Consider the following 16321-nt stretch of genomic DNA (forward strand, 5'->3'; position numbering starts at 1 on the left):
ACTTGGATATCCGTACGTCACTCGGATATTCTGGACAGTCCATTGATATATTTTTAAGACTCTTCAACATTTCTCGACACTTCTTAACTGCGCGTTCTGTCAAACAGATAAACATCCTTGGATATATTCTGTAGGTATAGATATTCTTTGGAGAGGGAGATATCCTTAGATGTCCTTAAGTATCCACTCAACATGCGTGCCGTGCCTGATCCTATATACGCGTTTCCTCCCTCCGGCGAAGGAATATTTTTAAGAAAGGTTTATCCCGCCAGAATGACGCTTACAGCTGACGTTCTTCCCGAAGCGTTTCTTCTTCGCGCGAAGTTATCGACGTATAGCGTGACATAAGCCCCGTGCCGTACGTTCCCCACGCGTTTTTTTTTCCGTTAACGTTCCCCGGCACGTTCGCGACATGCCACAAAGGTTACTCGTTACTCGGTGAACTGGCATTGTAAAATGTTTTTCCTTTCCCGACCTCCCTCGGCCGGCAATTCTTTGTTTCTTCCGCTGGGTCGGCCGCGCGGACTCGCGCTCGAGTAATTTTTCTTTCTCCTTGCTCTTTCTCTCCCTCGTGCCTCTCTCCTTCTCGCTGAAAAAGCATAACTATTAGTCGTACTTGCGCGCAGTTGAAGAACTATCGATCGCGCGTGCAATTAGCATCCGTCGTTAAGAAGAAACGGGCGACAGTCGATTGTATTCCGAAGTACCGGGCGTAATAGGAATGTTTTTACACGAGGCAACATGTTTGCCTTCTTTCATTAACCCGTTCAGTGTCGAATCTTCATTGACTGAAAGAAAATATCAATTTGTCGAGCAGTTTCCTATACGTGGCACGCTAGAAACTTTTATTTTCGCGCAAATTAATTTTAAAATTATCGATTAATTTTATTAATTACCTGTATAATTATTTCAATTAATTATCGACGGAATTGCCAAAAGAATTTTCACATTTGTAATGTCGGTCGCATTGTAAATTGCGCGGCTCTTCTCTATGTTTAATTCGTACTTTTCGAATAAATTGTTTTAAACGCCGCTTTCGCTCGGAAAATGGAAAATTACAAACGGTAGATATACCGTTCCGATATTCGGCGTTTTTGACTGAAATACAGCGGTGTAATTTGACGGGGACGCGAGAAAGCGCACAGAGTCAATCATTCATTCTATCTTTAACCGTTTATTGATTTTGCTTCCGAGAAGCAGGCGACGCGAGAAAGAAACGCCAATCCATTATGCATTTGCTACCGCCATTTTCAAGCAAAAATATAAGCACGGGATACGTTCCACGTACTTTCGCAATGTCCACAATGAAACATTGCGCAATATATTTATACATAATACACATATAACATGTAAGGGCTCGTGCACAATGAGAAGAATAAGGAACAAGGAATTAAACATAGAGCGTGATTTTCAAGACCGTGTCTTGAAAAAAGATACGACTATAAATTCTCTCTATGTTCAATTCCTTGTTCCTTATTTCTCCCATTGTGCATGGGCCCTAACTTACGCCACTTTTTATCGTTCGGTCAAATCTCTTGTGCGGTGGTGAACTTTCGCGCGGATTTAATTCGCACAATTTCGAGAGATATGTTATAACCGTTTGAGAAACTATATCCCGATTGTGCGTACGCTTGTTTCTACGCTGTCAAGTGTCGCACTCCATAATTTCTCGCAAGATTTTCGCGGGATGCATCGCGCGAGACGTGCTACGAATGCAAGGCGCGACCAGCGAAGAAAGTGACGCGAAGAATTTGCGAACGACTTTTCGCGGAAGCGTCTCTCGTCCGGATAACTGTCGAGTCGAGACTTTGCTATCAACATTCGCGTTCCGAGACACGGATCTTCCGGGTCATGTCGGAAAAATGCTAGGAAGTTATACGGTGCCAAGAGTCGCCGCGCATCTTCGGGATGTACCGGATACCTGACTAAAAAATGCAATGCTTGTTCGTGTATCGTGGCATAGTTACTGCTGTCAATAATCAATATCGAAAGCTAAAACAGTTTTACGGAACGGAGCTACAAGAATACAAATAAAGTTCTCTTTCTCTTACCTAATATTATATTATATAAAGCACAATTCACGCGTATTCGTAACTTGAGACAGTACGCGTTTTAATAGAAATTAATATTTTGAACATTCAGGTACTTAATTTAATAATAAATAAAATGTCAAATAATTATATCTTTCTTAGATTTATGTTAAAGAAAAATTGATTCCGATAAATATGATACAGCCATAAAAATGCTAATCTTGTCGGTAAAAATATCTTTTTTGATGCATCGTATAGCGCAGATCATGGAGGACAGATGCTACCAGATGCGAGGAAATATTAAAGGCGACCTTTATCACGGTAGTTACACACACTTCAGAAGCTCCGCGGCCTAAACTCGACGTTGTATAAAGCCACCTTTACACTTAGAGTTTTCTTGCAAGTTTGAGAGCGTCATGCTGTCCTTAATAATAGTTTGTTCTTGTTCTTGCATAACAGTGAAATATTTTGCGGCGAGCACAACTGGCGCATTTCTCTCCCAGTTTAACACCAACGAATGCATTATTTTACTAAGTTTGCATCGTTAGAAAGGTATAAATGATGAGAGAAGCGCGGAAGACTGCGAATATTCCGTGTACACCGCAAAAACCGACAGGATTTTTCAATATTTGTAGGGCGGAAGATGGAAGGTGATAGAGAAAAAGGAAAATAAATTTGGTTGCAGATTTTCGAACCAAAAAAAAAAATAAAGCCGCGAGCGTCTGTTGCAGCTTCTAGGCATGTCAATCAAGCAGAGGGAATCGATAAGCAATATCGCGGTTCGGTGATTGACCCGCAGCCACACTGCGTCTACCGAAATTGCATACCACATGCATTCCCCGCTTCACCTTTTATGACATGCCTCATGACTGTACACCGCACTGTTTTGTCCCAGTAGTTTTTATCGTCATTTTTAGATTTATTCGGTTGAGCACCTCGTCGCGTTTACGAAGATATTTAATGAAAAAATCAGGTTTACCGTGTGCAGCATAAATCTATCTCTCATAAATCCATAGGAAAGAAACTTTGAAACTTCGTGTCCTGGTTAAATAAACTGGGCGATATTATAAAAGAGAAAACATCCAAAAAATATATGTATAGCTGAATATATGACGTAGACAAAAAATTCTGAAGTTAGTGTTTGATTTATTCAAAATTATTATTTTTGAGCTTATCCTAATTACACACGAAAATTTGGTACTCTCGAATGTTAAGTTTTGTTAATTTTCGTCAAACGACTGTTTTATGCAAAGACTTGGTTATATGTTGCGACATAACTACGACGGGAGATAGATTATCAAGAAGTTCGTAAACGACTATCCTACGCGTGGATCGTCGTTTACGCGCAATCTGGGATGCCGCATGAAGATGTTGCTCGAAGGTTATTATCATTTGACTGATGCGGGGCGGATGTAACGGGTGGGGAAAATGGATGACGGATACCGCCGAGTATTATTATGTCATATAGAGGGAGGGAGAGAGGGAGAGAGGGAGAGCGGATCCGCGAACAATATAATCATATTTGCCTTATAACATTCCGTCGTGTTCCCATACACGTACAACGTGATTCGACGATTTGCGCTCACGGGCGAGCCAATTTCGCTGCGGGCTGACATTCCACCTGCACGTTAATTACGCAAACAACCCCGCTTGAGGACAAGTAAGCCAAAAGTAATATAATCAGCCGAAAGTATGCCAGCAACTTTCTATTTGGAGTCACACGAGGGAAGCTATACGCTTTTTCTTCAAACTAATCTTCTTTCTTTTGCTTGCATATTGCTCATAAGAACTTTCTTATAAGAATTACTTTATTATCTAAAGTAATTTTGTATTATACAATATATAAACTTATTTTAGAAAAGATTTTATTTAAAAATTGTCAAACATGGATTTTCTCAATGCCTATAAATAATGTGTAATAATATCTTTTAATTTACACATCACATTAATCGTGAAAGAGTAATCACTGAGGTGATTAAAAAACTTCCAAATAATTAACACATACTTGCTTTACGGGTAATTTGCTTAAAATTTCATTTTACTAACGTGAGTAGCATCATTTTCCGAAACGTATCTCCATTCATCGGCAGATTCTCCGTTCCTACACTTCCGGTATCGCACGCGCATATTTTACAAGACCAAGTTAATCGAACACGACGTGTCACGTCAACCGTGCGTCAACGTACATACGCGGATCTTGTTTAACTGCGGATATGCCATGACGAACAGACTGTGCTGTGACAAGGCACAAGCTACAAGGCAGTATTAGTTCACATCTCTGTTGATCATACGCGGCTTACGACAAGCTCCTGCAAAACATCTAAATTATTCTTTTATCGGATTATGGAATTTTTATTGTATAACAGAATTATTGAACGTTTTTTCAAGCACTCTAATTCTATGATTAATTTATTTAATTATATACACAGAAAAAAAGAAGTGTTAAATCAAGACTTATATTTTTGTATATAAGCAAGAATCTATAATCTTGAAATGAGATATAAATTGCGTTAAACGCGCGCGAAGAAAACTTGTTTGAATGAAGGTATTTATATAGTTTAATCAAGAAAAAAAGTTGAAATTTTTATAAGAAGATTATAGATTCTTGCTTATACCTATACAAGAGTATAAGTCTTGATTTAACACTTCTTTTTTTTCTGTGTATGAATTTATTCAGAGTATTAGGAACCAGTTTTCTGAGGCTTCGGAAGCAAGTAATTAGTATCATGAATAATAAGAACGATAAAAAGTCTTTTAAAATTCAGATGAGATATTTTACGAACCGGAGAATTCGGGACAAAGTTACCTATATTCCCGCAATATACAACAATTATCGGATCATGCGAAATTGATTCGGAAACGTTTGTTCAAACATTTGGTAGAAACAACGACAAGATACGCGTGCGATTGCCAGGGGGAGCAGAGGGCAACAATAATTAAAGGCGCGGTCGGATGGAAAGTAACCGGGTACGCTATCGATCCGAATGCATCGATGAAAGCCGCCAGAGCGAACGACAGGGCAGCAGCCCGATAGACGCTATCGCGCCTCCCGTGGTCGATCCTTTAAATTAATCGCTATGAAACGCCATTGCGATAGTGAAACCGCAGTAAAAATGAAGCGCGCGCCCTCGCCCCCTCCCTCGTTCGCTCTCGCGTTGCGTTCAATTTGCAATAAGAGCTACCGACTTGCTGCCCGATAAGAGCCCACCGTCGATGATCGCGTGTTATACATTCGTGGTTGCTGGAAAATGTAAACTGGTTTTTTATTACTGAGCCAGTGCGGCAAATTCCGATGTAATCGACGGAAAATGCGTTGAAAAGAAACGACCCGTTTTAGCATCCAAGTCATAATGGAAGCTATTATCTCACAGCGTGATTAATGATTAGAAATATTTTTAAACAACTGTATGTTAATTATACTGGTACATTACGACAAAAGTTATAGATTAGAGATTAAAAGTTAACATAAATGCTCGTTAAAGAGAAATATACAAGCAAATCATTTTTTTATTTGGCTCTTACATAAAAATTGACAAATGACAAATGCATAATAAAAATAACTGCAAATTATTATGTAATAAGTGTAATAACTAATTATAATATAAATTATAAAATAAATGTCATATACATGCTTCAAATTTTGGTCAAATAAAAATTAAATAAATAAAGGTCGGCAATTTATATATTATTTAATGAAAGTAGCGATAATGAATTGAAAATTGCGAAAGCTGAAAGAACTACATTAGCTTATAAAATTTTTGAAAGAGAGATATAAACATTTTCTGACCACTAACGCAGCTTTGATGGATAGTTCCATGTAACGACGAGCCGTACTGTGTAAATTAATAGTCGTAAAACGCCGCAAAGCGCTATTAAAAAACCATGCGACTGTCGCAGCCAATTAAAAGGGAAATATAGGCTGACAACGTGCTATATGCTTTCGCAAATACGTTTCGTCGGAAATTATTTATCGGGAATTATCTCACGGGAATTTATACAAAACGATACATTTATACAAAACAATTATACATCCTATAATAGATATATTATTGACAGATAAACGATCTCCGGTTTCGTGAAAGATCGCGGGACATACTCAAACAACGCACATATGATATTAAATTGAGTTTATTCTAAAAATTTTTTTCCTCGCAAATAATATTAAAGCTACAGAGACGAAAAGTTTAATTAAACTGACAACTCTGAGCCAAGTGCAATCGTAACTTTTATAATTTAATTTAAATTGTTAAAATATTTATCTTTATTTTTTCAAATCGTGATACATATATGCGATTTTTCCAGATATTAGTTGGAACCAGACGATCGATCACGCAAATGTCAGCGCATTTTTACATTTATTTCACTTTTCATCGCCTGAAATCTTCCATGGATTTTATTCAATCAAATTTTATTCTGAAAAAAAGTTACGTGATCACGGTTACAGTAAATTCGCGTAAAAAATCTCACTTTTTATTTTTTTAAGAGGAATATTACGTAACATAATCCCCGGATTTGCAGCAAATGTAGTTGAATTCAAATCCTTTGAAGCGATTTTTCAATTTCTTTAAAAATTCTGAGATATAGGTACATATAATACAGAATTAAGATATTAAAGATATTTCTATATTTTATCACTTTAAAATATTTAATATACATGTACTATAAACATTGCAATAACATCTAAATTTTTAGAATATTAGAAAAATGTAGCATGTAAATTTGTAATTAAAATTTTCTTGTTTTGATTCTTGTATTAAAACCTAAGTATTTCTTATGGCGGGCATTTAACATCTAAATAGAAAAATTATTTTATTTTTCTTTTTTATTACTACACTTTCTTTAAAAATTCGTTTAATATTAGAAAAATTACTACAGTTTGGAAAGTACATGTCTGACTTTTCAACTTCATACAAGTTGCACTTCAACCTATGTAATGTCCGACATAAAAGAGTATAATAAAATCCCGGACGTGGAGACTGTTCCACGCAAGAAGACCCTTTTCTTCCCCCTTTTTTTTAAGTAATCGTTAACCCAGTTAACTTCCGCAACGTGCCTGATAAATTCTTCACGAAAATTGTTTAATGTTTCTTGTTTAGTTACGGTATATCCTACTATCTAATGCAATATTTGCTCGAAGCGCACTTGTTTTAGGAACAATTATACTTTTCAAACAAATCTCATTTCAAACAAACTTTGCAATTTGACATTTTTTAATCTTTTACACAGTTTCGATATTAGGTAACTCTAAAAACTCCTAATAATTATAATTATACTATAAATATAAGGTTATATTTAGCGCTACAAAAGAATATAAAAAAGTATGTCGATACATATGACAATATGTCTTTAATTAGTGCATCGTGTTTTAATTGAATTTGTATGTTTAATTTATGATATTAAATGTACTTGTTTATATGTTTTTTTAAATATGTATTTGGTCCGTGTATGGACATATAAATATATGTGATATGAATTAAACATATAAATTTAACTCAAAATGTAATAGTTTTTATATACGACATTTATTTATGATAATTTTTTTTTATTTAATTATTTTATTTAATTCCTCGAGAAAAATCTTATTTCTTAATATTGCTGTAGTGTATGTTACGATTCCATTCGTATTAAATTAGATTCATTTATCAAGTGTTGCAATGGTAGGTAAAAACATTTCATTTTACTTTGCTCCTCGTTATTCCGTTGTACTTCTTCATTTTTATTTTTATCATACTTGGCAAAAGTAGTACCGCTGCGAGACATGGCTGTACGTGCCCGATGTCCTTCGTTTACAAGTTTTATTAAAACAAATGGATCACGGGCACATATAAATTCTGTCAGCGAGCAACTTTCACCTCACGGGGCCGACCCGTTTATCCTTCTGGCTCTTGCTTCGTACATTCTTTACGCAGATCATAAATACGAATTTTCCACTCGACTATCCGCGACCCTTTACTATCCTGGCCCCTTCGAATAGGTACGAATTTGTTGCCTGTCAAGAGACATATTTTGAAGGAAAGGCAACATGTGTCTTTGAACTACCTTGTTCCTTGTTCTTTGTTCTTCATATTTCTCTTCGTCTTAAAGTAACAGAAGTAGCAAAATAATCTTTCTTTATTCTTGTACTTCTGCACTTCTATTCTGATATATTTGATAAAACATGAATTAAAAGATGATTGACTAATTCCCTTTCAACACAATTTTAAACAAAACATTAACCAAAGGTTAATTATTTACTAGATTAGATAAGAAAATATATGAAAAGAACGTTACATACCAATTTATTTATTCGATTTAGAACAAACTATATATACAAATCCATAAAATTCTAAATATAAAGTATAATTGCATAATTCTATAAAATTATTAATACGATTATAATATTATACGATTACAAAATTCTACATCTTAATCGTACAAAGTAGTTCAATGGAAGATATAAATGACTGGACATTTATAACTTCATACTGTTACTATAATAAACGCGATCATTTCAAATAAAACAAACTTTATATTTCACATTATTCCTTATATAATGAAACTTTTCTTAACAAATGTCTCGCAATTTCAGGTAACGCTCTCCATCTCGATTCTCATCAGTCTCCACGTGTTCTTTCTGCTGGTCGTCGAGATCATCCCGCCGACGTCGTTGGTTGTGCCGCTGCTTGGAAAGTACCTGATATTCGCCATGATACTCGTCTCGATAAGGTAAATGCTCCGACACGACGCGGAAGCGAAATAAGACGGAGAGCTTCACAGCGGAAAATTACGTTCGCGCGACACTTTTGCCAATTTAGCACAGCCGAGGAGAGAAAAATGCGTTTCTGATTGCGACAAACTAGACGTGATACAGAAACAATTTTCAGTAATTTCCGCACAATCGTAGGAAACATTTCCCGCGTTGTTCCATTTTCGCTCGTATTATCGCATTTTCTTGTCGTGTTAGCGCGCTATCAACGTTATCGATTAACGCTTCAGCGGCGATTTATCAGCTCATGTTTACGACAGCAACGATTCCGTAGCAATTAATGTAACTCCGTGGAGGATCGTAAAGAGGCTATACGATGACACTTGTGTTTGTCAGCGAGAAACGAGGAAAAATAACGACGAAAGGTTGGAATCGCGCTCGTTCACCCTCGAAACGAACGTTGATTTCTGTAACAACAACATTGTTCGCACAGCTGTTCTTTAAAATGCATTTCTCTTCTCACGCGAAACAGTTAAGTGTAAAACATGACTGTCCACTTCTGGGATATCTTTCGCTATGATAGAGAGCCAAATATTTTTTATCTAAAGAGTTACGTTCAAAGAGGTTTAGCAGTAAATACGCGACAAAGATGTAAGACATGTGATTGTAATTAGATCTACAATCCATCTTACGAATTCTATACTGATTTTGTTGCATCTGAATATATTTCTACAGTTTTTGGAATCCAAAAACATTTTTGGACTCGTATCCAATATATATTTCTTTCTATTTCTTGCAGGAAAAATTTATATAGGTCGTTTTTGTATCTTGTTACGTAAATTTTTCAATCACAATTTTCTTTAGTCCTCCAGTTCACTGCCGTTTTACTTTTATTTGTCTTAATCACGCATACGGCACATCTGTAAGGATTCAGTAGGGATGTATCTCAAGGACTCGAGTTTCTCGAAAATGGGCGCAATGGAGCAAGTAACAAATAGCAAGCACGATTTACTTTTCGATCCCAAAACCGAGCACGTACGCATTCCTGATGACGGAGGCATGATACCCATTAATGTGATTTTACCAGGAAATATTCGGCAAAAGGAGAATTCCTTTCTATTAAATAAAACCGCGGAGAGACAAGTAAAACCGAGAAGGGAGAGAAAAGGAGAGATGGTTAGAATTATAATACTTCTCTTAAAATAGTTTTAAAGCACTTCTCATAAAATTGGATCCGTAACATGATACGATTTAATTAATAAATCTTAAAAATTATTTTAATATTTAATTGTTACATATGATACTTGCGCGCAATTATGACTCAATTAAAAAATTCAGATAAAGTTTATCTTGAGACACAATCTGAATTTCGTGCAATTCAATAATTGATCCTTAATTATAAAATCAAATATGTATGCATGTTAATAATTTTTTAAATCTTTTATTACATTTCTCTGAAAATAACTTATGAAGAAGACGATTACTTTTTTTTACATGAAAAATCTGACTTGAATCCAAAAAATAGATTTTTAAAATACTATAATTAAGATTTACAAAATACGACACTTTTATTATGACACTTTTGTATTCTGAAAGATATTATTATTGTCATATTAGGCGATTATTTTGTTTTTACTAAATTTGATATGAATATATCATAATTATGAATATATGAGTCTCGATATGTGAATATTTTAGCAATATTAAATTGAATAGTTATTTTATTTCCAAATTTAATTTTTTAAAATAATACGTTTGTATTATTTTAATTAATTATTTATAAATGGAATAATTAAATAATATCAATCATTTAAATTATCATTAAAAGAAGGAAATAATTCCTATGCAACATTTAAAATTTATATTACTATTAGTAATATACATTTATACACATATATCGAGATCGAGGCAATTCTCTCATCAATTAGTATTCAAATAACATTTTTTCTTTATTTTAAGACACTCTTTTGATCGAACAGAGTCAACCATTATTTTACGCTTACAAGTCCACGAAACGAAGTGCACAATATACAATAACAGTTCTCTTATCAAAATTGATTAAAAATACAGGAAATGGCATATTCCATAGTAATAATTTTTTTGAATCTTTGGTTGGAACGAAACTGTGTAAATGTGTTGGTCAGCCTTGGTGTTGTTTTGTTAGCGCGCGACCTCGGTAGTACCAATACCAAGGCCGCCGCGCACTGCATTGTTATTCGCGGATCGAGACGGCACGCAGGCAACGGCGCGTGTCGCTCCACATATCGTAGTATTATGTGTTGGTATCTGAACGTGATCATGTCAAGTACGAGGAGAAGCCAAAGCAATTATTCCCTACGAACAATTAGCTCGACTATTAACCAGCATAATCAGTCAGCATCCGCGATTAATTGACTGTACGTGACTAGTTTTATCAAAGCAAATATTTCGCACAAATTATTCGTTTCGCTTAAGATTTAAGAATTCAAGTGACAGCTGGGGATAAGAGTTATAATGATATTGTTTTATTGCGATATTTATATGGGATGATTTATATGCGGATGAGAAATAATAAAATTGTTTAATCATGCTTAAATTCGAACGTATCTTGCATCGAGCTTAATTTGATTTCGCTGATTTGAAACATAATTTGTTTATTACTTTCGGATTAAAAGCGCGGTATATACATATAAGCGGCCGAATATACATATATCAAGCAGATTATAAAGCTTCATTTCTTTTACATTTCCTTTTTTTCGCGTTAATTTTGCGATCGCGTTTTGATGGAATTCCGTCGTAATGTAAAATACGTGATAAAGCGCGGGTCGCGTGCAAGTAATATCGACAGTGTTGTACGAGCGCAACGAATGGAATCTGAGAAAGAGAAGGGACCTGGAAATCTCAAAGTAATTACAACTTCTATGTCGTATATCGGTGAGTAATTATTATCTTTTATTAATGCAATTTTCCTGAAAATTACGTTATTTAAATAACGAAATTACGTTATATCGAATGTGTATTGAAAAATCATTTGAAATGCGCGAAATAGAATATTCGACATACATTTATTTTACGTATACGATACTTTGTAAAGGAAGATTGGCTTGCACATATTCTTTGTGTTGACATACAACAAAGTCGTGTTGTACGCCGCGTTGTCATTCGCGCAGCGAAACTCTGGCGAGCAAATGGTGGGCACAAACTTCGTGCAATCGTATAGCATTATTACTCGAGACTCGATCGCGATCAAACCATGTAATTGTTTTTTACCTGCAAACAATCAGTGCGAGTAGTTAATTAACTCTCGCGACTAACAACTATAAATTTAGTAGTTTTTATTTCAGAATCAAGTTTTGCGCGATTTATTCATAGATAAATATTCGTATTGTATCGTGTTTTGAATATTTCATATATATATTCGGATATATCAGACTTTGAATCTTTCATTTATCCGAATCGAAACGCAATCGAGCGTTGCTCATTGTTGCAATACATTTAATTAATAAGTACCGTCGTAATTAGAACCGTATTTTAATATTTGTCAACCGCGTGTGGCATAAATTCGGTATTTATACACACCGTAATTTGTCGAAACCATCCGCTGTTTGACATTTCATTTATTTGGCTAAATTTGCGAAATTCGCGAGATTTGCGGGTGTCGAGCGAATTATAAAGCTATTTTTCTCGTGCTCCTTTCGTGATCGCGTTTCAATGAGATTCCGTCGCAATGTACAATGGTGAAGCACCCATCACGTGTAATTATCATCGGGAATGCCGTGCAGAATGCCGTGCGTTTTATTCTACTCTAGTGATTCGTATGCGCGGTCGTAAATAATCTTTTTTTCGCAAGTATTGCATTGCACGAGTGAAACGAATGAATCTGAGAGGAGGAAGAGAGGAAATAGCCTGGAGAGGGGCATTGGAGAGAGGCAGAGAAACCGTAAAGAGAGCAAATTATTTTATATTATGTCTGTTACTTGCAAATTAATTATTTATAACTTTTTTTTAGACAATTATTCTTCTAGATATATTAATTATTTTAAACCGCTATAATTTTTACTATATAAAAACAAATGTCCTGACTGGCTGACTGACTGACTCATCAACGCTCAGCCCAAACCCCTAAACTTAGAAACATGAAATTCGGGGAGTATGTTCCTTCCATGACGTAAACACCCACTAGGGCACTAAGAAGGGATTTTTAGAAATTCGACCTCTAAGGGAGTAAAAAGAAGTAAAATGCGTGTTCACGGATTCCTCAATATCTCTTAGGCCCGATGAGATATTGACTTGGTTTTTAATTTAAAGTAGTTACATACCGTAACGTAGTTACATAACTACTTTACGGAACACCATATAGATATAATACATTAATAATTTTATTCGATCAACTTTTTATCATTAAAATTTTCCGTCAAATAGATTATAACGAATTTAATTTACAAGTCTATTTCTCAGACAATGAGATAAATGAAAAAAATAAGAAAAAACAGAAAGAAATAATGAAACTATGAGAAGTAGAATGCTGATTTTTTTTTAGAACATAAAATTTTTACTTAAATCCCTTTATGGTGTTTCTGTCTTATGGACGAAGATTGAATGAAGATTGATGAAGATTGGTAAGAACAAGCTATATAAGAAAGAGATTGAAGAAACTATCTAAGACTGTCTAAGAGTAAGGAAAAACTATTAATTTAATTGCGATTATTATCTTCTACCCAAATATTTTTTTAAAATAGAATTTAAGGTGGCGATTATGGCGTAGAAAGATATGCGCTGCTTTAATGAGCTGAAGATCCGAGTTTAAATCTGACCAAAAATCGTCCTTATTTGATCGCCACCTCTCGGAAGGGTTAATGGCAACCCACCGAGAGTGTATCTCTAAGAAACCAGAAAGGGAGGCCTCGAATTTGATAAAGGCCGAACTTCAAGAGGACATGGCTCAATCTTCAGCTGTAGAGCCATTGAAGTAAAAGAGAAATTCGATTTATTTCTCGAAAAAGGAAAAATGGAGCATTAAAATCTTTCGCAATAAATTCTTTACAGTATTTTAGATGTTTATTAGCATCAATTAATCGGGGAGGGGTAGGAAATTTTAATGCTCCAACGAAAACTCTGTTTTAAAGTTCGACAAAAAAAATCGGCGCGCAGTTTAGTAAATTGAAAAAATTTGTGCAAATACACGAAAAATTTATTATTTCATATCTCTCGCTTTAATAACGGCGTATTGCTCTTATTTGCCTTATGCAATAATATTGATATTAAATGAATTTGTAGCAAAATTTATACTAAATGAATTTGAAATCGCGTCGCATTTAGCCGGTGGCATTTTTAGCCGAATGAAGTCGTCGTTAATGATTTTTCTCGCTCATCCGGCTTCTCGTTCCGGCTACGGGTACATCCCCATTTACGCTGACGACACTCTTTGCCAATCTGCTGCTAATAATCCACTTCAGTGCTCACTTAATTAATTTGAACTTCAACTTACTTTCCTTCCTAAAAGAATTAAAGTTCTGCATACAAAAAAAGAAATCTCTCTGCGTTTATAAAAACTTTATTCAGTTAAAATGTCGCATTATATGAACAAATTGCCTGCAATTTTCAAAGATAATAAATTACATTTCCAATGTTTATATCTTTTTAAGATATTATTATTATAAAACGTAAAATAATTGTTTATTTTTCGTAATTTTCTTTAGTCGCATTTGTGGCGTCGGTCAACAAATTTGTATAATAGGCGATTTTTTATCTGAATTTTGCGATTTGATTAAGAGTTAGGAATAATGCCTGGAAATAATGTAACACGTATCTATATAACTTTATTCGAGAAACACTAACTAAATTAGTATTACTAATCAGCAATGTACATTAGTGTATAAAAGCATGTGATGAAATTTTATAACAACAAATTCTAGTTACATTTTAAAAACGTTTTTTGTCTGCAGTATCAACGGCTATGCATTATTTCTCGTGTAAAATCCATGATAATAGTCCTATGACTATTATCGGCCGACGAGATAATTAATTAATATCAAAAGTGAGATTCTCGACGAGTAACATATATGCAGTATATTTACCAATTACAATGAAAATGCTACCTTTCTCTGTCTCTCTCCATTTTCCAGTATAATTTCCGGTACGTGAGAAACATTCGCTGCGCAAATACTTGTTTATCTATTTGTTATTTGTCAGGGATTAATTAATAAAATGAATAAAATTGTATAAGCGATACCATGTATACTATTGTATACCATTAATAGCATCGAACAGCGTTGTGTTCAATATGAAATTTTGCTCAATGCTTTCGTAAATATTTTAATGCAATTTAATGCGAAGAGAGATGGTCTTTTCTAGTTAATTAAAAATTCATAATCTAGCGTAATATATATGATGTAATTAATAACGTATATTCAAAATTTTAAAATAATATTAACACATTATTAAAAATACTTAAAATATAAAGTAATTTATCATTAATACGATATTAACATATATATTACTCGGAATTTTACACGATAAATAATTTCTTACTTTTATGTAATTTATTATCGTAGCTTTGAAAAGGTATTTTTGTGTGCATTCGTAATTTACGATAATAACTAAAATGTCTTTTATATTGATAAAATTTGAAGTAATTTTTTACATTGCATATAATTTGCGAAAACAAGATAATTTTCTTGTATGCTTCCTTTATTTACCGTTGCGTTTTCGAGCGCCCGAAATCCATCGGATGATGAAGATCCGACATCGCGATACTGTGCAGACAAACAGAAGCTTTTTGTTTTCGAATCTGGGTTACGTAGAAATGAGACAAGCTACTTCACTGCGTCATGCGGATGTTTAAGCAAATCGAGCTAGATAGCGTAAAAACGATTGTTCTTGAAAATCGCAGTGACAATAATAAAGTAATACAATGTTATTCTCTATGATAATATATTTTAATTATAACATACAACGAATTATTTATAAAAATCGATTGGTATCGGTAAAATCGATTAAATAATTAATTAATTAGCATCTATTGCTATAGCTATATAAACGAAAAATTATCGTTGAGTGGGAAGTGATGGTGACAAATCAATAATTGAATGGTCTAGAATTTAATAACGTTATCTATTTAAATATAAAAGTGGATTTTAAATTATCTTAAGGCTAAACAATTTTTTTCTACAATATTCAGCATAGTTGCACTATATCAATTTATATATTCCGATCAACCTCTATTCTGAAGTTTTAAAATTAAGACGATCCTATATAAGTAGTCGTTCGAAACACACGAAATTTCGAGTGCGACATTCTTGCCGAAAGCCAAACCATAATCGCCCGCAGATTGAGCAAAAATGAAACTAATCCCCGAACTTCTCAGGTTGATAAGAGTTGATGTTTATCTTCGATCCGCTGCTAGAGAATCAATGATTTTAACGATAATTAAATTTACGGAATGATTAATCGGATTCTTGCGTAATCGGAAAGTAGTACGAGTCAATGTTTAATGAAACTAATCCCCGAACTTCTCAGGTTGATAAAAGTTGATATTTACCTTCGATCCGCTGATAGAGAATCATTGATTTTAACGATAATTAAATTTGCGGAATGATTAATCGGATTCTCGCGTAATCAGAAAGTA

General features: G+C 34.3%; 1 protein-coding gene across 4 annotated transcripts in view; it reads left to right on the plus strand.

The window, feature by feature from the left end:
• The window catches only part of Nachralpha4 (nicotinic acetylcholine receptor alpha4), a 169067-nt gene that overhangs the window by 129837 nt on the left and 22909 nt on the right, over positions 1–16321 (plus strand). For all 4 annotated transcript variants that reach the window (XM_071708510.1, XM_071708512.1, XM_071708511.1 and 1 more), the window contains one exon: positions 8599–8735. In XM_071708510.1, the coding sequence (XP_071564611.1) occupies positions 8599–8735 (137 nt within the window). The remainder of the gene's footprint in view (positions 1–8598; positions 8736–16321) is intronic.

The sequence above is a fragment of the Temnothorax nylanderi genome, unplaced genomic scaffold, assembly GCF_030848795.1.
Source record: "Temnothorax nylanderi isolate EJ_2023f unplaced genomic scaffold, tnyl_v1.0 TNYL_tig0069_pilon, whole genome shotgun sequence".
In the NCBI taxonomy this organism is placed as follows: domain Eukaryota; kingdom Metazoa; phylum Arthropoda; class Insecta; order Hymenoptera; family Formicidae; genus Temnothorax; species Temnothorax nylanderi.